The sequence below is a fragment of the Monodelphis domestica genome, chromosome 2, assembly GCF_027887165.1.
Source record: "Monodelphis domestica isolate mMonDom1 chromosome 2, mMonDom1.pri, whole genome shotgun sequence".
Lineage (NCBI taxonomy): Eukaryota > Metazoa > Chordata > Mammalia > Didelphimorphia > Didelphidae > Monodelphis > Monodelphis domestica.
In genome coordinates, this window is record NC_077228.1 from 533,200,633 (window position 1) to 533,225,331 (window position 24,699).

At 39.1% G+C, this 24,699-nt stretch overlaps 1 protein-coding gene across 7 annotated transcripts in view; it reads left to right on the top strand.

The window, feature by feature from the left end:
- Positions 1 to 24,699, top strand: part of LOC100025343 (zinc finger protein ZFP2-like) — a 55,985-nt gene that overhangs the window by 8,111 nt on the left and 23,175 nt on the right. For 3 of the 7 annotated variants that reach the window (XM_007486155.3, XM_056814394.1, XM_056814395.1), the window contains 3 exons: positions 1,059 to 1,185; positions 4,207 to 4,299; positions 19,215 to 23,766. In XM_007486155.3, the coding sequence (XP_007486217.2) occupies positions 1,059 to 1,185; positions 4,207 to 4,299; positions 19,215 to 21,196 (2,202 nt within the window). In that variant the 3' untranslated portion in view covers positions 21,197 to 23,766. Of the gene's footprint in view, positions 1 to 1,058; positions 1,186 to 4,206; positions 4,300 to 19,214; positions 23,767 to 24,699 lie in introns of those variants that run through there. The other 4 variants (XM_056814393.1, XM_056814396.1, XM_007486164.3 and 1 more) reach the window with 2 other exon arrangements.

Consider the following 24,699-nt stretch of genomic DNA (forward strand, 5'->3'; position numbering starts at 1 on the left):
TGTGGTGGAGCAATGTAGAGTTCACAAGGCATTCCTGATTCTGTTAGACCAAGTATCTCCATTGTTATAATCAGGAGATAGTTAAATCAAATCTTCTAAAGAACGGTCTGAGTAGGGTAGAGTAGTTTTAAACTTCACAGTAATAGGTTCTTCTATTTGGATTGTTGTTTAGAAAACTTGCGAAATTCAATTATAGAAAATGCAATATTCTAAATTCTCCTTCAACCATGTATTCCCTTTGCCTATGCTAAGATCATGCAAGTTTACAGAAGATAGGGCCGTAGGATGAGCCCCTGATTTTTCATATCAAACAAAGCTTAAAAGAAAAGACCCATATTTGTGAAAAGCCCTTGGAAAGTTCATGTAAGAAGAATGGGGAATGAGAGATGGAAAGGTTCTAGGTGACCTTTATTCCTTTGGGGAATATACAGTCCAGAGGAAGGCTCACAGCACATGGATGAAAGCTCTTCTGCAGGTTATTCTGTTAGCATTTAGGCAAGAGTAACCTGGTCTGACAAGAATGGATGGATTATAATCTCCACTCTTCCAGAGAGCCCTCAACACCAAGATCACAGATTGCACATTGTAGATATTTAATAATTTTCATTACATGGAGACCTGAGTTTTGTTTTAGTCTGTCCTGTATTAACATTTGAAATGCTGACCTAGGAGAGAAAGCAATATACGCTTCGGAGTTGGAAGGGGAAGAATTCTTAGCCTGTTGGACCATTTAGGATATTCTCCTTCTGAAAAAATCAGCCCTGAAGAAATTGATCAAATTTGGGGAATTATTGCTATATGGAAGAAATTAATATTTAGTATGTGTTTGCTGATATTTATGTTGTCCAACTGATTGGAAAGTGAAGACTGATTCTGTGGTGTGGTTTGGTCCTTGAGTAAATGACATGATATTTTGGGGGTTCATTGTTGGGAAAAAGCTCAGGAAATTTATACACTGGATCCCGAATTCAGTATCAATTGAGGCAGAGAGCATATGGATAATGAAGAAATATTTTTAGAGAAGTTGTCCTGATCTAGCAGGAATGTGTTCCATTCAGGAATCTTTGACATTCAAGGATGTGGCTGTGGAGTTCACATGGGAGGAGTGGAGACACCTGGATCCTGCACAGAGGACTCTGCATAGGAATGTGATGTTGGAGAACTATGAGAACCTGGTCTCCATAGGTAAGCAGAACCAGCCCCTGTGAATCAGTGTCAGTATATTGGAAGTTTTGCAAGCTCATTTGCTGTAGGCTAAGAAAAATCTAAATAAATTTTGTCTTATTAGATAAGGCCACAAATCCTATAGGGAGAATCCTGTAATAATTAAAATTAAATTATGAGACTACTAGTAGCTTTATAATTTTATTAAATCATAGTAATAGCAGTAGTAGCAGCAGTAGTATTAAAGAGAGGGAAAGGTAGGAAAGAGGTAGAAAGTTATGTAGCTTTCTGTTCTATTGGCAGCCATGATGTATCGACAAGAGTTCCTCCAGGTTCCACGCTTCAGCCAGAAGACTCCAAAGACCTCTTGGTCTTACTCTTATAAGCTGTTTTCTCCACCCACTAGGTCTCACACATCACATCTCAGGAACCAACCATAGTTTCTTAATTTGCCTGGGCCTCCCAGGGGGGGCAATGCCTATACAATAAATTTCCTTTCTTGTTGGTTCCTTAACTTCCTTTCTCTGAGGTCTTGTCTATACCTGAATTACTCAGTGGTGTTCGACCTCCATATCACTTAGTTATGCCATTTAAAGATAACATAATGGAGAGAGAAATTCTTTTCCAACAATTCCAAATCTTTTGTGGCCAGTAGGCAAAATGTTTCTGTTCTGTGTTTCTGGGAAAGAGGTCTTTGCTTTGTATGAATTGAGCTCTTCTGGCTCCTTTCCTCTGATGGTGAGGCTGTGCCTTCTCTACTCTGGAACCTCTGGTTACTGAGGAGTCATCATCTTGGCAAGAGGAGAATCGGGATAGAGGAGTGTCACTGAGTAGAGAGGCACTTACAGAAGAGAAAGGGAAGGAAGAGAGGGTGATGCACAGTATCAAAGGCTGTGGAGGTCAAAGAAGAAGAGAAAATGCTATTGAAATTGGCCTTTGAGACATCATCAGTGACTTTAGAGAGAGCACTTTCCATTGAGTGATGAGTTTGGAATCCTGCCTGTAGAGGGCTAAGGAGAGAGTGAGAGGAAAGGAGTTGGAGGCATGTGTTCTGGGTGGGCTCCTCAGGGAGGTTAGCCACAGAAGAGGAGAGGGAGGAGACAGCAGGCAGCAGAGACTGGTGGGTCTTCACAAATAGGGGAGATGTGGCAATATAGACAGTGAAGAAGCAGAGAGGGAATGACTGAAGATAAGTGGACAGTCTGCAGCCGAAGCGAGGACGTAATGAGATCACTTATGCACATGGAGCAGCCAGCCTTGTTCAGGAGAATGGCCCCCTCATTATATGAGACAGAGGTGAAGGGAGAGATGTTGTTAGAAGGCATCTGAGTGATGGGAGGGGAGAAGAGGGGGAGCTCTGGGGGACCAGCCTAGTTTGTTTAGTGATGTTCTGAGCTCAGGCAGAAAAGAATTTGTATAATTTCCTGTGGTGAGTGGGATAGTGAGTCACTGAGGGGGTCTAAGAGGCTTGTGGGGGGGAGGGTAGCTCGGTGGCTTAATCTATTGAGAGCCTGGATTTAGAGACAGGAGGTGTTAGGTTCAAATCTGGCTTTAGACACTTCCTGGCTAGGTGACCCTGTACAAGTCACTTAACCCTTATTACCTAGCCCTTATGGCTCTTTTGCCTTGAAACCAATACATAGTTTTGAATCTAAGACAAGGTAAGGGTTTAAAAAAAAGAGGTTTGCCTGAGTATACCGAGGGCCCAGTGAAGATGATCTAAGGTCAATTTGTGGTGGATCCAGTCAGCACAGTCTCATGATTTTTCTTCAGCTTCGTTCAGCTGCAGGGTAGTAGGAGTGAGGGCACTGGAGGGGAGAGTAACCGAGGCTGAGGCTTGGCAGCATGAGGTCAGCTCCAGCATAAGGAGCCAATGGGCTGGAGAGAAGAGGATGATGGAAAGTCAGACTGTTCCCTGGGATCAACATGGGTGAGGGTAGAGAGTGAGTTAGTGCAGGGAGGATGGCCCGGGAGGGACTGAGGGACGGGGGGGAATGGAGGTCATGGCAAGGACTGATGGAGATCCCAGGGGGAAAAGGGGATGTCAGGGTTCCCGAGCAAGGAAGTGGTGCATTTGTGGATGACAGCAAGGTCAAGCCTCTGATCATGTTTGTGTGTTCTTGGGTGGGCAGGAGAGAAAGACTGAGCCAGGCAGGCACTGAACTCATTGAGGAAGGAGGGGAGGGACCCAGAGGTCAATAGAGAAAGAGCTGCCAAACCTTAGCCTGGATGGTAGTTTTGTATTGAATGAACTTCAGAGGAGGAGAGATTAGCAAGCGATGGTGGCAGAGGGAGAGCTTTGAGTGGCACTTGGAAATGGGGAGGAATCTACCTCCTCCACCTTGACCAATCAGGGTCTGAGTGAAAGTGCAACCCAGGCTTGGGTTTTCCCTCTCATTTTGGTTGAAGCAGGAGGACTGAGTGTGGAGCCTGGGGCTCAGAGTGCTAAGGAGAAAGTAGATGGAAAGAAAGAAAAGATCTTTTTAAACCTGCTTTTGAAATGCACAGAAATCCAGAACCAGAAGGCATTGCTGACCAGCAGGATAGCCTTTAATGCTACATGTGGATTTATTGTTTTAGTTTGTATTTATTTTCTTTGGAATTTTTTGATTGTCCGGAAATGTGTATTGTCCAGATTATGACAGACTTTTGGATGGCCAGCCTTTATGTACGTGGAATTTTGACCCATCTTGCCTTGTATTACAACCTAGAGTCCCTCTACATTTCCCTATCTGCCTGATTGTCTATTTCTTCTTGCCTGATCATTTGTAGCCTGCAGACTGAGAGTTCTGGAACTTTGCATATGATGCCAGATTGTTTGACATACTGATTGATTTTACCAAAGGTTTTTATCTTCCTCTTTTTCATTAAAATTTCTATTTTGTGATAAGGAATTACTGTCTGATAGGGAGAAAAGGTTGGAATTTTATGAGAAACTGAGATGTTCTGAAAACAGAAGAAAAGAAATAAAAATTTTATTTTAAAACTTTTTTTTAAAACTCAGCTCTTTGAACTCAGCTCTTCATTCTCTCCGTATTGCAGGGATTCCCATTTCCAAACTAGATTTGCTCTTCCTGTTGAAGAGAGAAGATGTACAGAATCAAGAGGGAGAAGCTGGGACAGGCACTTGTATAGGTGAGTCATTGAAAAGCAGCTGCTCCATCAGCATTAAATTTTCTTCCCGTCCTTGTAATTTAATGGTCTTGATGGGATCAGTCCTGGATCTAGGCAATCAGTCAGTAGCATTGATTTAGCATCTCCTGTGGTCTGATCCTAAGGATAGAAGGGTAGTGGGAATCCAAGTCGCCTAAATAATCTACTTCATACAAAGAGAAGGGAAGAGGCAGGCCATGCTCTCAAGAAGCTCAGGATCTAGAATAAAACATAGAAATGGTGTGAGAAGCAGCAGCAGGTCATGAACCACACTCTTGGCTGATCTTGGGAAGAGTGTTTTGTAATGGAAATCCATTTAGTTCAACAGGAAATGAGGGAATGGAAGCATGACGACATTAACAGATTAAGTAAGAGTAGAATTAGGGAGTGAATAGTCAAAATAAAAGTAATAATGAAAAAACTAATAGCTCTATTTTACTCAGCACCTACTCTGTGTCAGGCATTTTCTAAATCTTATTTGATCCTCATATAAACCTGAGGAGGTCAGGGATATTATGATGTTCATTTTACAGATGGAGAAGCTGAAGCTGACTCGTCCAGGGTCACAGTACTAGGCAGGTTCTGAGGTGGGATTAGAACTCAGGTCTTCCTGACCTTGCTTGGTTAGCTGTATTCTCATTTTTAAGTAAAAAACTGAGCGTGCTCATACATATATGAGAGAGAAAATAGGAGGTGAATTGTTGAAGTTCTTTTACTGAGGGATGAAAATTCATTCTTTGTTTTTAGCTCCCCAACCAATCAATAAAATGAATTGATTGTTAATATATTTAAAGGTGCATTTTTCTATTGACTCATTACAAGTAATGTATTGAATGATAAATTTACATGAAGGTTACTTGTGCATTATATTTTTACTTTCTTAAAAGTGTTAATAAATAAGCAGCTAGGTGGCTCAGTGGATCAAGAGGCAGACGTAGAAATAGGTGGTTCTGTGTTAATTTCTCTGCTAGAAAGTATTATATGTTTTGAGGTTTATTTAAGATTAAGAAATAAAGAAAATACAAAAGAAGAAAGCACGTGTCTAGGCCCAGAGAGCCCATACACATCCACTCACATCTTGGCTGCTAGCTAGAGATCAGCGTGTCCTCAGAAGCGGAAGTAGGAAGAGCCCCCAGTAGGTGCAGAGCTCCTTTAAATAATAATTTGTGAACTCACACTCAAGTAAATTAGAGAGAATTCTGGGAGCTAGCAAGAACTTCTGGGGATTGAAGTATGGGGTTCAAATCTCCATTTTTACAACAGGAAATAAGGGAATGGAAGCATGACGACCGTAACTGTTTAAGTAAGAGTAGAATTAGGGAGTGAATAGTCAAAATACAAATAACAATAAAAACCTAATAGCTGTCTTTTACTCAGCACCTACTCTGTGCCAGGCATTTTCTAAATCTCATTTGATCCTCATATAAACCTGAGGAGGTTGGGGATATTATGATGTTCTTTTTATACATGAAGAAACTGAAGCTGTGACTCGCCCAGGGTCACAGTACTAGGCAGGTTCTGAGGTGGGATTAGAACTCAGGTCTTCCTGACCTTGCTTGGTGTTCTGCCCACTGAACCACTAGCTATATTCTCATTTTTTAATAAAAAACTGAGCGTGCTCATACATATATGAGAGAGAAAATAGGAGGTGAATTGTTGAAGTTCTTCTACCGAGGGATGGAAGTTCATTCTTTGTTTTTGCTCCTCAACCAATCAACAAAATGAATTGATTGTTAATATATTTAAAGGTGCATTTTTCTATTGACTCATTACAAGTAATGTATTGAATGATAAATTTACATGAAGGTTACTTGTGCATTATATTTTTACTTTCTTAAAAGTGTTAATGAATAAGCAGCTAGGTGGCTCAGTGGATCAAGAGGCAGACGTAGAAATAGGTGGTTCTGTGTTAATATCTGATGTTAGACCCTTCTTATCTGTGTGACCCTGGACAATTCATTTAACCCCAATTGCCTGTCCCTTAATGCTCTTCTGTCTTGGAACTGATACTTAATATTGATTTTAAGTCAGAAGGTAAAAGGTTTAAAAAAATGTTTACATATACAACAACCTTTGTAAGGATAGAATTTCTTCAAACACAACCTTCTCCTTTCTTCCACTGGTAACTGGTTATTCTCTCATTCGAACTCTAGTGAATGACCAAACAGTGTTGTCCATTAGTGCCTTTGAGAAGCTTCTAGATAGAAGAATAATACCATGAGCAGAGGATGAGTTCTGATCAGAAAACCAGCTTAGCATTGCAATTAGGGGCAATTCAAGGTCTTTTTTTGGAGAACAGTGGTGGTGGTCCATAATGGTCTCATAATGGCATCACTGTGCATGGCTAGCCATCAGGGTTTTCAAAGAGACTGCTACAAGAATGCAAATCCATGGAACATCTTGGTCTAGTGATTTCAGCTTTCATGAGTTGTTATTCCAAGATACCCCAGAAATGAAAAAGCCAATCTAGTGTAATGCTAGCCAGCCAGTGAAGGCCTGTGGCTTTTTGCATATGTTATAGTAAAATTAGGACTGTGGTCCTTATAATTTAATAAAGTTTATTAGAATTACTTGGATAGGTAAAAGATGAAAAATATGTAGAAAGATAGAATAAAATAGTCTAATCTAGTTCCCATGTGGGTGCTTCCAGTGTTATATCCAGCAGCATTTTCCTTGGCTAGACAACAGACGGTGAAAAACAGCACTTCCTTGTTCACCCCTCTTATCTTCTCTTTTTACATCTGGTTCAAATTGAGAGTCATGTCTGGATCAAGAACAGAGTCATGTAACCTACATTAGGTGACCAGCCTAGGTGACATAAATGATGTAAGCTCCAGGGATACAAGGATGAAGGCAGGACAGTATCCAATTTAGGACTCTAGAAGAGGGGTATAAATTCTCTTCACATAAGACCCCCTTTGATTCTTTGGGAGACCAGCATGGCAAATCTTCTCCATTGGGTTCTTTAGGAGATTAACATGTCAGGTCTCCTCAATGAATCATTCCACATGTGTACTAGAGATATCTAAAGTATTGCACCTTACAAAGAGGGAATTACAACAATTTGGGGGATACAAGGGAAAGAAAGAAAAAAGTGAGAAAACAAAAAATGATTGATAGATGAATTGTCAAAAAGCCAATTAGGGGGCACTCCCCTTTGGCATAAGAATTTACATTCAGAATAAATGATAGCTTCAACCCCGTTCAGTTCAGTTCATTATATCCCAGACTTCATTTTGGATCTCTTGATGTAGTATGTGATTTCTGTAGGCATCCTTATGATATCTTTTCCTGAAGATTCACTTTTTTGATTCAAGGTGTTGGTGATCTTCTTTTCCTAAAAATAGCTTTAAAAGTTCTCGATCCTTGGGTTTTAGCATAATTACACAATGTCCCTCTTGGGAAAGTGTTGACCAACACCAGAATCACCCCAGTAAAAAGGTGAAGTTATGGCTGAGACTGAATGTATAATTAATTTTGATCACCAAGGATTTTATTTACAAAATCCTAAAAAATAAAAACCAAGTCAGCTGGAAATTTCATGTTGATTTTAATTGTTAGTGGAGGAGATTAAGGAGGAGGAAGAAGGAAAGGAGTAGGTTTTCTCCCCCTGCCCCCCCTACCCCCCCCCTCTGCTAGTGGGAGGGGGGGAGATGAGGAAATAAGGGTTTGGAGTATGAAGGAGGAAGGAGTCAGGCTTGAACTCCAAAAAAAACCAAAAAGGCTAAGCCAAGATACCGGAACCTGAAATCAGCTCCAGGAAAAAACACACCACCAACCCAGACAATAGTTGCCACCAGGCCAAGATGTTGGGATGTTTAGCATGCTGACAGCCCGAGTCGTCTCTCTGGGGAAAGAGGAGAGAGGAAGTGCTGTGCCTTATATAGACGATTTACATCACTTTTCTGTGTCTCATCTATACCAATGATAGCTTAGATTGACTTAGCCCATGAGTCTGTCAGCTATTTTCTGCACATGTGTGTTGCCTTTTTTCCCAGATACTTATTCTTGAGTAGGGTGCAGGCATCTTGACCTTGTTAAACTGAGTAGGGTGGAAAAATGTGGACTTCCCAAGATCTGATTCTGTTATTCCAAATATCTCTTGTTACTGATCAGGAATTAGCTAAATCAAATCTTCTAAAGAATGGTCTGATTAGGGTGGAATAGTTTTAAAATTCACACCAGGATACATGGCTGAACTATGAGGTATATGAAGCAATTTCTAAAACAAAACAAAACATAACAACCTCAAAACCCCAAAACCAAAAGAAGAGTAAAAAAATCTAGATAAAAAATACATATCAAAATTCTATGTGTATAAAATTACGAGCAAAAATAAACCATATCAGGTCCTTGAATCACCAGCAAGGCCCAATTGAAGTAGCTTATATCCTACAACCATGCAGGACAATTGCAGCAATATTGCACTTATCCACTGCCATCAAGGACTACAGAAAAATGGCATACTTTAAAAGAGATAAGGGACAAAGTTTGAGGTAAAAGGGAAGTATTATTCCCTGGTCTGATTTTACCTTTAATCTCAGGGAGAGGGGAACCAGAATGAAAACCAAATGAAGATACTTGTAGAAACCTGGCACAAGGAAGTCCACTGTCTGAATTTGCCATACAGCTGTTTCCTCAATCCCAAAACAAGTCCTCTGTCTTGGCATAGATCCTTATCAATCCCACACGGATTGTTGTCTCCTTGACCTTGTGCTTCTTTGCACTGTACAGTAGCTCCTTAGTAATCCCTTCTTCTGGAATCAGACACAAATATTAATTAAAGTCCTATACTAATACTTAATGGCAGGTTTTCATAGTCTAAATCTTTTGGGTATGCATTGGTATTAGAGCTAATAGGTATTGCAAGCTTATCTTTCAAAATCAAAAACATTAATTCTAATTCCATATGCTCAAGTAAAGAAAATAAGAAAAATCAAATTTCCTATTGGAAATATAGAGAAAAACAATTTAAAAAACAATCAGAAACTCATCTTGTGCATGCCTTATGACAATGGGTTAGCCAAACAGAGGCATAATACCAGGATTCCTCACTCAAAAGCGAGCTCTATTTCTTCTCTAACTTGGCCATGATCCACAGTATGTGTACATAATTTTTTCAAGAGGTAAAACTTTTTATAAACAGTAGTAAAATAGATAATACAAATTCTAAAAAGTACCGCAATTCCCAAAATTATGAGTCCATTTGATTATAGTAGCAAATAAAGCAGTACCCAGCAGCCATGAGTCTCTACAGCAGCTTGTGCGACATTTAAAATCCCTTCAAGCTTTAAGGATGTTTGTCACAATTTCTCAAGATCTGTTTACATAAGAACAAAATTGATTAATAAAGGCACATGCATCTCCTGATGCAATTGTAACCATGTTGAGGGCCAACTGATGTTGTAGAACTGTTTTTGCTAAGGAGTCAGTCTCTTCTTGTAAGAAAGAGATGGCCTCCATAGTTTGAGAGATGGCTTGAGGTATGTCTTGAGCCAATCTTTCAACCTCCGCTGAGATGTTTCTAACAGAGTCTATTACAGCCATCATTCCAAAGATTGGCAGGAGTGGGCAGAAAAACCTCTGTACTCTTGATGAGGTTGCTGCTGAATTTGACCTTGGCCTCTTGGGTCTAAAATGCCACCAAGACCCCAGATTTCTGGCCATGGACTTGTCTACCTGACCAATATAGTGATTGTGCACTGATACAGGTGGAATAACATAAGCCCAACGACAAGTACCATACCATCCTGGGGGAAGAGTAGAATAATCTGAAGAATTACAGACCTAAAACTGTCCAGGCCTCACCAAACCCCATGGGAAATCCTCCACTGGGATGAGACCATAACAGTCATAAAAGACATGTATTTATGTGTCCTGTCCATCACATTTCTAAGCTTTGCCCTAGCACAAATGAATGTGGAGATAGGAATGGAATGGTGAGGTTGCACTTCACTTTTTTAAGGATAATTTTAGGGTTGTGACCTAATATGAATTAATTTTTGTTGTCATGGAATATCTGAAATAAAATACCCAAGTCAGCTGGAAATTTATGGTGATTTTAATTAATATAGAGGAAAGGAATTAAGAAATGAGAGAGAGAGAGAGGAAACTCTGGTTTTTGTTGAAATTTCTAAGTCCCAGCTAGGGGAAGAGAGTCTCAAGAAGTTTGGGCCTTTCCTGTAGACTTCTCGCCTCCAGAAAGGTGGGTTCACTAAGTCAGCTTTTCACTCACCAATGCTGACAGTCTTAAAAAAGTCTGGATGTTGGTCTTCCAGTCACTCCTCTGAGTCAGTGTTTGAAATGTCTGAACAAATTTTATTCTCAAAATGAATGTCCCAATCTGAACTTTTCATCCTCTTTTATAGATCTTTTACTCCTGTGACCCCTTCTCTAATTTTCACATCTACTAATTACATCAGACAGTTTTTCTCCAGGATTGCCCATTCTTTAGGTCTCATTATCTTTGGTTAGATTATACCTTTTTGTGTTACTTAACACTTCTTTAAGTTCACCTTTTTGACAAAAAGTCAACCTTTTTGTGATTAATTTATCTTTTATAGTTACTTAACACCTTTTTGTAGTAAGATCTAAAAATAAGATTGTAGCTTAAAGTTCTAGGTTCACTATAAAGTAAAAGCTAAGTACCTTCATTGTTACAATCAGGAGATTACAATTTTATCTTCACCATGAAGTAAGATCTAACTGTCTTCATTGTTATAATCAGGAGATAGCTAAAGCCAATCTTCACACTCTGTCACCCATATACTTATTGGACCCATGTCTCTTGGCACACACAAGTCAAAGGTAGGCAAATGATCAGTTAGAGGAAATGATGGTCCTAGATATCTAAAAAACACTTCAGAAGACCAATTAAAATTATAATAATCCAGCTAGCGGTTCTTATATCATTTTCCTTTGTGGGTAATAACTTGAGAAGGATTCCTACATCCGAGGATGCAGGAATCAAGAGAGGAAGAATAGCGCCAACCCCTCCGCATTTATTGAGGTGTGGATTGGGAGGTATTCAATGAATAGGTAACATAGGGTTGAATAGATAATGACGAGAACAAAGAGGTGGAGGTAAATCCAACCCGTGCTTTGCAAATGAGTGTACTCCGAGTGAAAGTACCTGCGCTATGTTAATGACCTTACTCCGAACAGAGGCAGCGTGACCAAGTCAAGACCCAGATCATGAATCATACAATGACAATCAAGAGGTCTGATCATGTGTCTGGTAATACAATATCAATACATCAATCATAACCCTAGCCCCTAGCCACCCTCACAGGCAGGTCTGTTAGGAACAAACATGGAAAAGAAGAGGCAAAAATTCACTCATACCTCACTTTATCAAATTTATTCTCCTATTTATTCTCCACTAACTCTCACCCATGACATCTCCAGAGCCAGCCATGCTTTCTAATTTGCCTGTGGAGCCCAGTGGGGCTGTGCAGGGGAAGATTGCCCATCCCCCTTCTCTCTTGATATTCTTGACTCCATTGCTGCCTTTTTCCAGCTGCCATTCTATCCTCATGACCTAATCTACTCCATGAATTCCCTCACATAGTCCTTGCTTCCAGGTCCCATGTGAGGTACATGTAGTGGAAAGGGGGAAGGGCATATTTCCTTTTCATAATCTCCCCTTTGATTCTTTGGGAGACCAGCATGCTAAATCTCCTCACTTGCGTGTTCTAGGAGATTTAACATGAAACATCTCCCCCAATGAATCATTCTACATATGGAGCCTATACATTTAAAGATTCTCTTTCTAGAGGTAGCTCCAGGAATGCAGAGTCTTGGGCATGACCCTAGGACAGAGCTGTAAATGATCTTCACACACATAAATGTTCAACCTTCCCAGAAGTTTGGAAGGAATTTGATGTGCACTTGGGTAACAGAAAGGACATAGTGCCCATAGTCAGAAGCAGTCAGGGTTTGATCTAATCACTGCATGAACCCCAATAGCATTATATCCTCCACCATAATGGTTGGAATCACTGCAGAAAGAAATGTATTAAAGTTGAAAGAAGCACATGCTTATCCCAGAGAAAAAATGCCTTCCTAACAAAACTGGCTAACTCTTTACTGTTTGAGGTGCCATTAGCACATTTTGAGTTCAAATCTCTTGGGTCACAGTGGGGGTTCCCACTAAATGGGAAAAGCTGCAAGAGAACTAAGAGTGAAGCAGGCTGTGCACTTCCTTTCAAAAAGGTGATGGACTCAAGTTCCTGTATGAGATACACATTTTCAGATACAGAAAATGACATGCATTTTTTTTTTCATCTCTTACCTTCTGTCTTAGAAATAATAATGCAGAAGAGTGGGAATGTTTAGGCAATGGGGTTGAGTGACTTGCCCAGCGATCACCCAGCTAGGATGTGTTTGGAGGCCAGATTTGAACTCAGGATCTCCCAACTCTAGATCTGGCTCTTTATCCACTGAACCACCCAGGTGCCCCCTAATGTCTTTCATTTTTTTTAAAATTGTGTTTATTATAAGGAATCTATTTTTATTTTAGTGATCTTTACCATTTCAGGATAAATTTTTAAGAAAGAAATAAGTAATGAGTATTCCAAAAATGTAAATTCCTTATGGCTCAGTTCAATACAAAAAAATAGTGTTGACATTCATCATGTGATTTCATTTACTGTGACAGAAAAGATCATATTGAACATGATCCCTTAGAAAATTACATTATGTTGACTAGTAATTTGTCCATTTTATTTGTTTTTTCAAAGTACCAGCTTCTAGTCTTATTTATTAAATCAATAGTTCTTTGACTTTAAATTCACAAAAATTGTCCATGTAGTAGGGCATAAAAACATTGCAAAGAAGTGCAAAAGAGTAGATATAATAAATGCAATCTTCTCAGATCACAATGCAATGAAAATAATAATTAGTAAGGGGGCATGGAGAGGTAAATAAAAAATTAATTGGAAATTAAAATTAAATAATACAATTCTCCAACCAGTTAGTTAAAGAACAAATCGTAGAAACAATTAATAACTCCATTGAAGAAAATGACAGTGATGAGACGTTCTTTCAAAACCTATGGGATGCAGCCAAAGCAGTACACAGGGGGAAATTTATATCCTTAAGTTCATATATTAGCAAATTCAGAAGGGCAGAGTTAAATGAATTGGGCATTCAAATTAAAAAACTAGAAAGCGAACACATTTAAAATCCTCAGATGAAGACTAAATTAGAGATCCAAAAAAATCAAAGGAGAAATTAATAAAATTGAAAGTCAAAGAACAATTGATTTAATCAATAAGACTAGAAGCTGGTGCTTTCAAAAAACAAATAAAAAAGACAAAGTATTAGTTAATCTAATTAGAAAAGGAAAGGAAAAAAAAACAAATCGGATGAAAAGGGAGACCTCACCTCAAATAAAGAGGAAATTAAGGCAATCATTAAAAACTACTATATCCAATTATATGGCATCAAATATGGCAATCTAGGTGATCTGGATGAATACTTACAAAACTATAAATTGCCTATATTAAAAGAGAAAGAAAGAAATTACCTAAACAACCCCATAGAAACCCCAGAAAAAGAAATTGAACAAGCCATTCAAGAACTCCCTAAGAAAAAATCCCCCATCCAGATGAATTCACAAATGAATTTTATCAATCATTCAAACAAAAACTAATTCCAATATTTTACAAACTATTTGGCATTATAAGCCAAGATGGAATTAATCAAAATTCATTTTACGACACAGATATGATACTATTCCCAAAGTCTGGCAGATCAAAAACAGAGAAAGGAAAAAAAAAAGATCTCTACAACTCCCTTTGAACCTTGAAATTGGGGACAGTTGCTGTGACAGCCAAGAAATGAGGGTTTCTCTACTGTGAACCTCTCAGGGGTTTAGGTTATCAGACCTGAGCTGTCTAACTTTGGGGGAAGAGCGTTAATTAGATAGGGTCCCCCTCTCCCTCTTTCCCTCCTGAATCTCAATCCTTACCCTTCATCAGCCTTGTCCCTTTCCTGCTTCCCTTGAATAAACTCAGTTATTAGGACCCAGAATTGACTCCAGCTTTATTAGAAGACAGCCTGAATTGAGGGGGGAGAGAAGTGGTCTCTCTCTCCCCAGAAGAAAGAGACTTAATGCCTGAAGCCTCCTTCAAAAATGATCCCAGAGAGCCTGGCAATGGGAGTTGAAGGCAGCTATAGGAAGGGGGTCTAATCAGAAAGGGCAGAGGGGGAAAAAACAAAAACCATCCTGCTTCTCTCCTGACTAAACTACAACACCTCTCACATTGTCCTTGCCTAGAAGAAAGAAGACTCCATTCCCTTTCTTCCTTTATTATAAATCTCTCCCCTTTCCCCCCTATATTACACTTCTTCACTATTTGGAGGGGAACAAAACTAAAAGAGTTAACAATGGAGTCTGAAAAGGCTTAAAAATTCACCTCCAGACTCTTTTAGGTTCCTTCCCCTCCCTAGGATCATCATCCATCTAGATTCCTTTGGTCATACCTTTGGGGTTCCCCATACCTGAACTGAGAATAGTGTTGACAAATCCCATATAGGATGTGTTGCAGAGACTGGGCAGACCAAAATGGCAATGAGGGTGTAGGGAGAAGAATCTTCCTCTTGAATCTCAGGATTACTCAAGCCAATCACAAGGAACAGTGCACCGAGGAATGGTATTAAGAGAAGATACCTCAAAACTTTGAGCTGTGTGACCGCTATAATGCTCTCCCAGAACGGGAGCTATTTGAGATAGGCAGGTAACTGGGCCATGCTTGCAATTCTACTTATTAAATTAGTTGCAAATCTACTTCCTGTTTGGAAGAGTAACCTTCCTTGCCCTCCCCCCTGAAGGGTAAAAAGGCCAGGGAGCTACTTGTTTCCACTGCCACATGGACAGGGAGTTAAGAGGGTGGAAGCATCTCCTAAGGTAAAAGTCCTTTAGGACGCTGATTGTTGCCTAAAATAAACACCTGGGCTTTGCATTGAGGTGTTAGCAATGCAAGGGAAAGAGGGTATTAATACTATGCCAGCAATAGCAATAGCAGTAGGAAGAGGAGGAATGGAGGCTGCAATGGTGGGCAGGACCACCCAGGCAGTAAGTGAGGGAGGCAGGCGTGGCAGCAGCAGGAGACAGCAGCAACAACAGTGGGAATCAAGACAGTCAGGCAGAGACACCACTACTCCCCAGAGGGGAAAGGCTAAAAAACCCTGTCAGGAGAAACACGGTTTCTTTTCAAACTAATTTACTAAGAGAGAAAGAGTTCTAAACTCCACTTCTGGTCACCATAAATGTAGGACTTAAATGAATATCCAGCAACTCCAAGTATTAATTTTATAGAGGTAATTAATAATCACTTGAAATAGAAGGAATAAAAAGGAAATAGAAGTAAGAAAAAACTAATTATTTAACAAAATTAAGACCACATGACTAATTTCTCCTTGCCTGTTTAAAAAGTCCACTCCACCAAAGCTGCGACAGGAAGACAAGAGAGCGAGAGGTGGGGCTACACGAAATTTATATCCTCCATACGTCAGCACGTAATGTGAGTAGAGTGGGGTGCTAGGAATTGTAGTTTTTAGGGTAACCGATTCTAATTTCACCATCTCCATGGTTATCTCTCATGACCAGGAATGACCAGGAAGCTAGGTCAGGTGGTTTAATAAATAGAATTTTAGGAGCTCATTGTTTAGCCCCTCCCTTGAACATCCCAAAACATCTCTAACTGGCTAACAGCTAATTAAGAGGTGGTCCATCAAACCATGCACACCTTCCCAAATGGACACCATGGGGAACATGTACACAGAGAGAGAACTTTTGTCCCTTTCATTTATTAACAGCTTCTGTTATGTAACTAATGCTTTCCTTAGATATATAGCTCATGAACAACCAACTCATACCATTATATAATTTTTAAATGCTTATGTATGGCTTTAATTATTTTTATGCTTCTTCAATTTTTATATTGTCTTTTTCCATAATTCTGTTTCTTGAGCACATAAAAATCCCCACTCTTTATAATTGAGAAAGCTATAAAAAACAGAATAACAAACAATCAAAACTAAAGGAGAATTCAGGACCATCTATTTTAATGAGTAGCTGATAATGTAGCATAAGCAGTAAGTAATCATCTAGCTTGTGCTTGAAGACCCCCCAGGAAGAGTTAATGTTTTCAGTTCATTCCACTTTTGGGAAGCTCTCATTGTTTGGAAGTTTTTCCTTAAATCAAGCCTAAGTTGTCCTCTTTGCAACTTCTACTATAACTCCCAAATCTGGCCAAGCAGACCAAGTATAATATCTCTTCCTTGTGGAATTATTTTAAGTCAGATGTTATGTACTCCAAAGGTCTTTTTTTTTTAAACCCTTACCTTCCATCTTGGAGTCAATACTGTGTATTGGCTCCAAGGCAGAAGAGTGGTAAGGGCTAGGCAATGGGGGTCAAGTGACTTGCCCAGGGTCACACAGTTAGGAAGTGGCTGAGGCCACATTTGAACCTAGGACCTCCTCAATCCACTGAGCTACCCAGCTGCTCCCCAAAGGTCTTTTAAGAGAGGTAGCATTACAAAGTAGAGAGCTAGCTTCAGAATATGAAGGACCTGAGTTCACAGCCTGCCTCAATATATGCTGACTGTGACTTATGTGACAAGGAAATCACTTTAAAAGACTGATATATATTAATTTAAGGTCGCCAAGGAATTCAGCTATGTAATTCCTAAATGAAAACTCAAGTCAGCCGTCAGCCTTTTATAGAGTTTAATTACAAACAGGAGCAAGAAAGGAATTAGAGAGAGAGAGAGAGAGAGAGAGAGAGAGAGAGAGAGAGAGAGAGAGAGAGAGAGAGAGAGAAAAGAGAAGAGAAGAGAAGAGAAGGGACTAGGGCTTAAATACCCCCTTTGTTTAGGCTGGGCCAAAAGGCACAAGCCCTTAGATAGCTGGGGCAAAGAAAGGAGATCAGTCCCTATTACTCACGTGACCAAAATGGAGAAACAGTCTCCGGGGCCTCCACCTCCAGCTTCCTTCAGAGCAAGCTTCTCAGAGCACCTCTCTGACCACTCAGAGCCAAACTCTCCAACCAACCCCCCTCAGTCCTCAGACCCCTCTATCTTTAAGGAAACCATCCAAGTTCCCTCCCCTCAGTTCTCACATCTACCAATCACTGTCCATCATTTTCCCTGTGCCAATGGTGGCTCTAGCTTAACCCAGGACCGCCCAGAGGTCTCTGGCTTTGCACATGTCTGTTGAAGGTCATATTCTCAAATAATTAAATCTTGATCTTTTGCAACAGCCCTTCCTAAATCCTGTTACCCTGAGTAGGGTAGAGATTGGAATAATTAAATTTTGATCTATGCTGCAGCCCTTCCTAAATCCTGTTAGGACTGAGTAGGGTGGAGATTGATTCCAAGTATCTCCATTGTATCAATTCTAAAATCAATCATGACTCAAGGAAATTCCTGTTCTATGCTTAAGCATAGGTCAAAGCCCTTTCCATTGTTCAGCAAAAGGTTTCTGTCCTAAAGTAATCTTAAGAAGGGAGGAGGAGGAACCTCCCTTGTCAATTGGGTTCACATTCCAATAGACTATCACTAAGAAATTTTCCAAGTATGAAATTTCCCAATGGTGAAATTTCCAACATTTATAAGTCTAAGAAATTTTAAGGTTTACACTTAGGGCAAGTTGTTCAGCAGTATCAGGCAGTTCTTTGTAATTTGCAGAAAGGGTGCCAGTCAAATTTATTTTAATTTTAATTATATTTAAATACATATAAATTAATTTAATAATAATATAATGTTAAATATATTTAAATAAATACATATTTATTTTCAAACACTCAAAAAAACTCACTCTTCTCCAGGCTAAATCACCCTAGTTCTCGCTGCTGATTCTTCTCTGAGATGGCTCTGTTGTGGAAGAGCTTTTAGATGAAACCCCAGATTTGGGACAGGTTGCCCTTTGCAAGAATGCAAAGCTACAAAATTTAGCTTAAAAATAAAAAGAGAAATTTATTAATTTGGAAGCCATGTTAAAAGGCTGGGAGACAGAGTACAGGTGGAACAATGCCTCCCTGAAGAGATGGGGTTTGGGGTTTTTATACCCTTTTGACAACAGGGCCTACTTGACTAGAGATAAGATGATGATGACATATCACTGGGTCTCTGGAACCTGAGATGGATCATGTGATTATTTATGTCCTATGCCTCAAAGTCAAAAGGGGGTTAATTGTTCAGTTTATAGGATAATTAGATATCTGGGATATAAAATAGATGCTTCTCAGGAGCAAGTTCGGAGGTGCCTATCTATGCTCATCAAGAATGAAGGAAGAGTATACTGAGAGCCAGACTTGGAGATGGGAGGTCCTGGGTTCAAATCTGGCCTCAGACACTTCTTATCTGTGTGACCCTGGGCAAGTCACTTAACTCCCATTGACTAGCCCTTACCAGGATTGATTCTAAGACAGAAAGTATGGGTTTAAAAAAAAAGAATGAAGGGAGAAGACAGAGGGGATCCTCATTTTAATCAAAGTCACCTCAGCTTAACACCATAGGAATGCAAGGAGAAATGAGCCTTTTATGTACTCTTTGACTTGGCTCACAATCTGGGGTGTTGGGCTGTCTAGAGGAAGCCTGTACCTCCATATTAATTCTAGGGCCCAAGATCATGTTGGCTGTTCTTCCTTAGAGGTCCTGCATCTTATCAGTGCCCTTCCTGTAATTGGACACCCAGAACTAAAGTGTACACAATATGATCTCACTCATTCTAGATTTACTTCCTAAAGACAATTTTCTCCCTGGTCCAAGTCAAGCATCCTTCTCTTTTATGGAAGAGACAGAAACTAGAACTTCCTCTAAAGAGGATTCTTTTCCCTTAGCATAGCAAACAGTGGCAAGTGACAGTTTTTAAAAATTGTTTTTTTCAGATTCCTTTATCGAAGAAGCCAGATTTAAAAGCAAAGATACAAGTCTGATACAAGGCATTTACATGGGAGAGTCATATAAGAAAATGGTGTCAAAAGATAGTCCATGGCATTCCAGGAAAAGAGAAACTAGGAAATTTGAAGTCAGTGTAGAAAAACAGAAAGATAACTGGCAGAGACAATCCAGACAAGTCACAACTTGTGGAAAAACTCATAATAAAATGTATTTTGGTCATTCTAATACATTGGGGAGAAGTTTAAGTTTGGGGTCAGTCTTTGTTGCACCAAGGAGAGGGACTATAGGAAAAAGTCTCCATAAATATAAGAAACTTGGAAAGAGCTCCAAGGGTTTTTCCAACCTACTTATATGGAAGAAATTCTCCGTAGAGAAGAACCTCTCTAAGTATACAAGGTATAAGAAGCCCTTTAGTTACCACTCAGATCTGATTAAATTTCATAAAATACATGCTGGAGAAAGACTACACAAACACACTGAGGATGGAGCAATCTTTAGCAAAAGATCAAATCTAACTGAACATAAAATAATTCAAAATAGAAAGAAATATAATTGTAATAAATATGGGGAAACTTCTAGCAACAATGAAGTCTTGATGAAATATAAGAGAATACATACTAGCAGAATACACTTTGAATGTAATGAATGTGGCAAAGACTTTAGTCTGATGTCAGATCTCATTATACATCAAAAAACTCACACTGCAAAGAAACTCTATAAATGCAATGAATGTGGGAAATCCTTCAATATAAAGGAAAGACTTAATAGACATAAGAGAACTCATGCTGGAGAGAAACCCTTTAAATGTACTGAGTGTGGGAAGATCTTCAGCCAGAGGGGACACCTTATTAATCATCAAGGAATCCATAGTGGAGAGAAAAGCTTTGCATGTAAGGAATGTGGAAAAAGCTTCAGTCATAAGGGACATCTTGTTAATCATTTAGGAGTTCATACTGGAGAGAAACCTTTTAAATGTAATGAATGTGGAAAAGACTTTAGCCGGAGGGGAAACCTTATTGTTCATCAAAGAACTCATACTGGAGAGAAACCCTTTGAATGTAAGGAATGTGGGAAAGCCTTCAGTGAAAGGGGAAACCTCATTACCCATCAGAGAACTCATACTGGAGAGAAACCATTTGAGTGCAATGAATGTGGCAAAGCTTTTAGAGATAGGGGAAGCCTTAATAGACATCAGAGAACTCATACAGGAGAGAAACCTTTTGAATGTAATGAATGTGGGAAAACCTTCAGGCATCAAGGATCTCTTATTGATCATCAGAGGAATCATACTGGAGAGAAACCCTTTAAGTGCTATGACTGTGGAAAAGCTTTTAGCCGAAGGGGAATCCTCATTCATCATCAGAGAACTCATAATGGAAAGAAACCTTTCAGAGGCAGTGGATATGGGAAAACGTTTAGGGATCAGGGAAACCATAACAAGCATCAGATAATCATTGCTGAAGAGAAACCTTTTGAATGTGATGAATGTGGGAAAGCCTTCAGTAGCAGGGGAAGCCTTAATAGACATCTGAGAATTCATACTGGAGAGAAACCTTTTGAATGTGATGAATGTGGGAAAGCCTTTAGCCAGAGGGGACTGCTCATTCATCATGAGAGAACTCACACTGGAGAGAAACCTTTTGAATGTAATGAATGTGAGAAAGCCTTCAGTAGCAGGGGAAGCCTTAATAGACATCTGAGAATTCATACTGGAGAGAAACCCTATGAATGTAATGAATGTGGGAAAGGCTTCAGCCAGAAGGAACACCTTATTTATCATCAAGGGATTCATACTGGAGATAAACCCTTTAAGTGTAGTGAATGTGAAAAAGGCTTTAGAAGGAGGGCAAACCTCATTACCCATCAGAGAACTCATACTGGAGAGAAACCTTTTGAATGTAATGAATGTGGGAAGGCTTTCACCCAAAGGGCAAGCCTTATTACCCATCAGAAAACTCATACTGGGTAAAGTCTTTTGAATATATGGATGCCTTCAATGGCAGGAAAATGCAAACTATCAGTTATCATACTAAAAAAGAAGCACTTTGAATATAATTAATATAAGAAGCTTTATTAAGATAGTCTTTGGAGGACTATCAAAGGACATCATGAAAACATACTGGAATAAAACTTTTCTCATGTAATAAATATAGGAAAGATGTTTTTTTTTAATGGAAAACCCTCAAAAGACAAAAGAATTCATACTGGGAGACAAGACCTCTGGATCTTACAATGTGGGAAAACTTCCTAGAGGGAACAGCTTATTGAACATCGGAAACTCTTTATATGTAATTAATGTGAATAAGGCTTCAATATTTTTAAAATTATTACCCCTAAGAGAACCCATCCTGGAGAGAAACTCTTACATGTTATATATGGGAAGGAATCCATTCAAAGGGCAAAGCTTCTTTTCCATCAGAGAATGCATGGGGAGGGGGAATCTTTGAATATAATGATTGAGAACATCTTAAAACAGAGGTACACCTTATTAGACATCAGGAAATTCATAATGGAGTAAACTAATATAATATGAGAAAAGAAAAGTTTTAGTTAGAAGATGACATGCCTTTAAAAAAAAAAGCATTTTTATTATCTTTGGGTTTTCTGCATTTCTCAATGGAAGCACTTCTCCTGACCACCTCCCAGAAAGCTATCAGCTATAGAAAAGAAAAAATGATTCAGTAAAATGAAACAATACACCAAACAAATCTGACATTACATGCAGCATTCCATAATCACAATTACCCATCTTGATCAAGAATCGGTTACCTTCTTGTATTTCCATTTTTCAGCTTTTTTCAGTCACATATTCTGTGACACTCGTGCACTATAACCTCCTTAGCCATCCTCCTATCAATGATTATCTGCTTTGTTTCCAGTTGTTTGCTATCTCAAGAAGATATGCCTTATTTTCTACCAGCAACTTAAACTAGAGAGAAACCTTTTTCTTTTAATGAACACAAGAAAGACCTTAGCTGAGAACACTTCTTATTATCCATCAGAGAATTCCTACTAGAATAAAATCAAAGCCTTGCCTGCAATGAATGTGAGAGACCATTCAGTGTGAGCAGATTCCTCATATTCTACCATTCATACTAGGGATGGAGAAGGGAAGAAGCGTTATTATTAAGTGCCTACTATGTGTCAGCAACTGTTTGACAAACACTTTTACAAATATTTGATTTACATTTTTGTTGAGTCATTTCAGTCAGATTTGACTCTGTGATCCCATTTGGGGTTTTCTTGGCAAAGATACTGGAGTGGTTTGCCATTTCCTTCTCCAGCTCATTTTACAGATGAAATGAAAGAAATGGGTTAAAATGACTTCCCCGGGGTCACACTGCTAGTGTCTGAGACCAGATTTGAATTCATAAATATGAGAAATCCCTGAAATAAATACATAAATCCTTTAAATAATGAATGCAAAAGGCTTCAGCCAGAGGACAAACCTTATTCTTCATCAGAGATTTCATACTGGAGAGAAATCTTTTGAATGTGGTAGAACCTTCAATAAGAGGGGATACCTGAGGGATGCTTGAATAGTATCAGAGAATTCATATTGGAATGAAATTCGTTGAAAGCATTTCATGTGGGAAAGCCTTCTGTGAACTGTGTTGGAATATTTTGAATACAATACCATCATCTGGAACTGGAACCAGGTGTTACCAAGTGAATGCCTGTTGAATAAGAAATTGGTAAACAAATTGTGACACCTGAATATAATGGAATGTTTTTGTGCCGTGAGGATAATGGATCTGAAGAATTCAAAGAAATGTAGAAAGCCTTGTATGAATTGATAGGAAGTAAAGGAAGAAGAACTAGGAATCCAGTGTCCACAAGGGCTACAGGTAAATGGAAAGAATAAAAACCAAACTGAATGCCATGGAATTATAGTAACCCAGTATAACTGGAGAATGAGAAAAGACATTGCCTTCCTTTATTTGCAGAGGTCGTGTATTATGAATGTTAGCATTTACTGTCAGATTTCTTTGGTTGTGTTGGATAGCCTTGCTGAAGAACTCTTATGTTTAGTGATGGACTAGAGATCCAATCAGTATGAATTTTTTTTTTAACTATACCTGTTTGTTTTAAGGGAGGGCTTTTATTTGCAAAGGTGGGAAGGAATGGGTGGGTAGAGATAGTGACACACAAAAAAAGGAAGAAAGGAGCATCAATCAAATATTTTTAAATATCCTCAACAAGTTTTGTGTGAAAATATATGTATAATACAGATCGAATTGCTTGTCAGCTCTAGAAGTGGGGAGGGAAAAAGGTAAGGAGACAATATGGTCCTATAACTTTGGAAAACTTAGGTGGAAATTTGTTATTAAAATAAATATCTTCAACAAGGCAACAGGAAGTTCAGAAAGGGACAGAATCAGGGTAAAATATTTTTTTATGAGTGCAATGAACTTAATATATACTTTTTTTAAAGCAACTTAATATATTCTAGAGATTGACAATGTTGTGTACAGTTCTCTTCTTTGTATGTAAAATGTTTGTGTTAGTGTTTTAAAAATTAATAATAAATCAAGAAAATTGTAGTTTTCCTTTTTTCTTCTTCTTTTACAAGGGATGAATCCCTGGGGAGGGAAGGAAAAGAGAAGGATTTGGGAAGGAAAATGATATAATAACTACATCAATAATCATTTTTAAAAGTCTATTTTAAAAGAACAGATCAAACTTACCTGAACCATTTTCCTTATTTGGCAGTATTAGTGAAGTGGCAGATAGAGGCATACCGTAGCTAGGGTTTTTTGGTATTCAGCTGCTCACTCATGTCCAACTCTTTGTGACCTCATGGACCATAGCTCTCCATGAGGTTTTCTTGGCAAAGATACTGGAGTAGCTTGTCATTTCCTTCTCCAGTATATCTTTTTGCCAAGCAATCCAAGGTTAAGTGACTTGTCCAGGGTTACACAGCTAAAAATTGTCTGAGGTTTCATTTGAACTTAGTTCTTCCTGACTCCAGGTCCAGTATTCTATCCACTGAACCACCAGCTACCTCTTGTTGTCAAACTGTAATAGTTAAAGAAATTGTTGAGGACTGAAGAGGTAAAGGGGATAAGGAAGGGTTTGTAACCAGGAATGGAGGAGTTAAAGAGATAGAGGGAATATGGATGCTGGTGAGGTAAAAGAAGAGATACCCACTGGTGACAGGCTATCTATGAAAAATGGGGTTCCTGAGAAATGGGCCAACTATGATAGCTTGAGGGGATGTCTTCTCTATTGATTGATGTTGAAGGTACCCCAGGGCAGGTAAGCATGGACTGCTTACCTGCTGAGGGACAAGCCTCACCCCCCTCCCAAGGTCACTCAGCAGGGGTCTGACAAGGAATGATTATGGTTGAATGACTGTCCCTAGGTTCTGCTCCCTCTATGTCCCCCTGAAATGATAGTCCTCCTCTTATCTGACTACGGGTTATTTAACTTAAGATGAATTTAATAACAAGTTTGGATCAGGAAGGTATC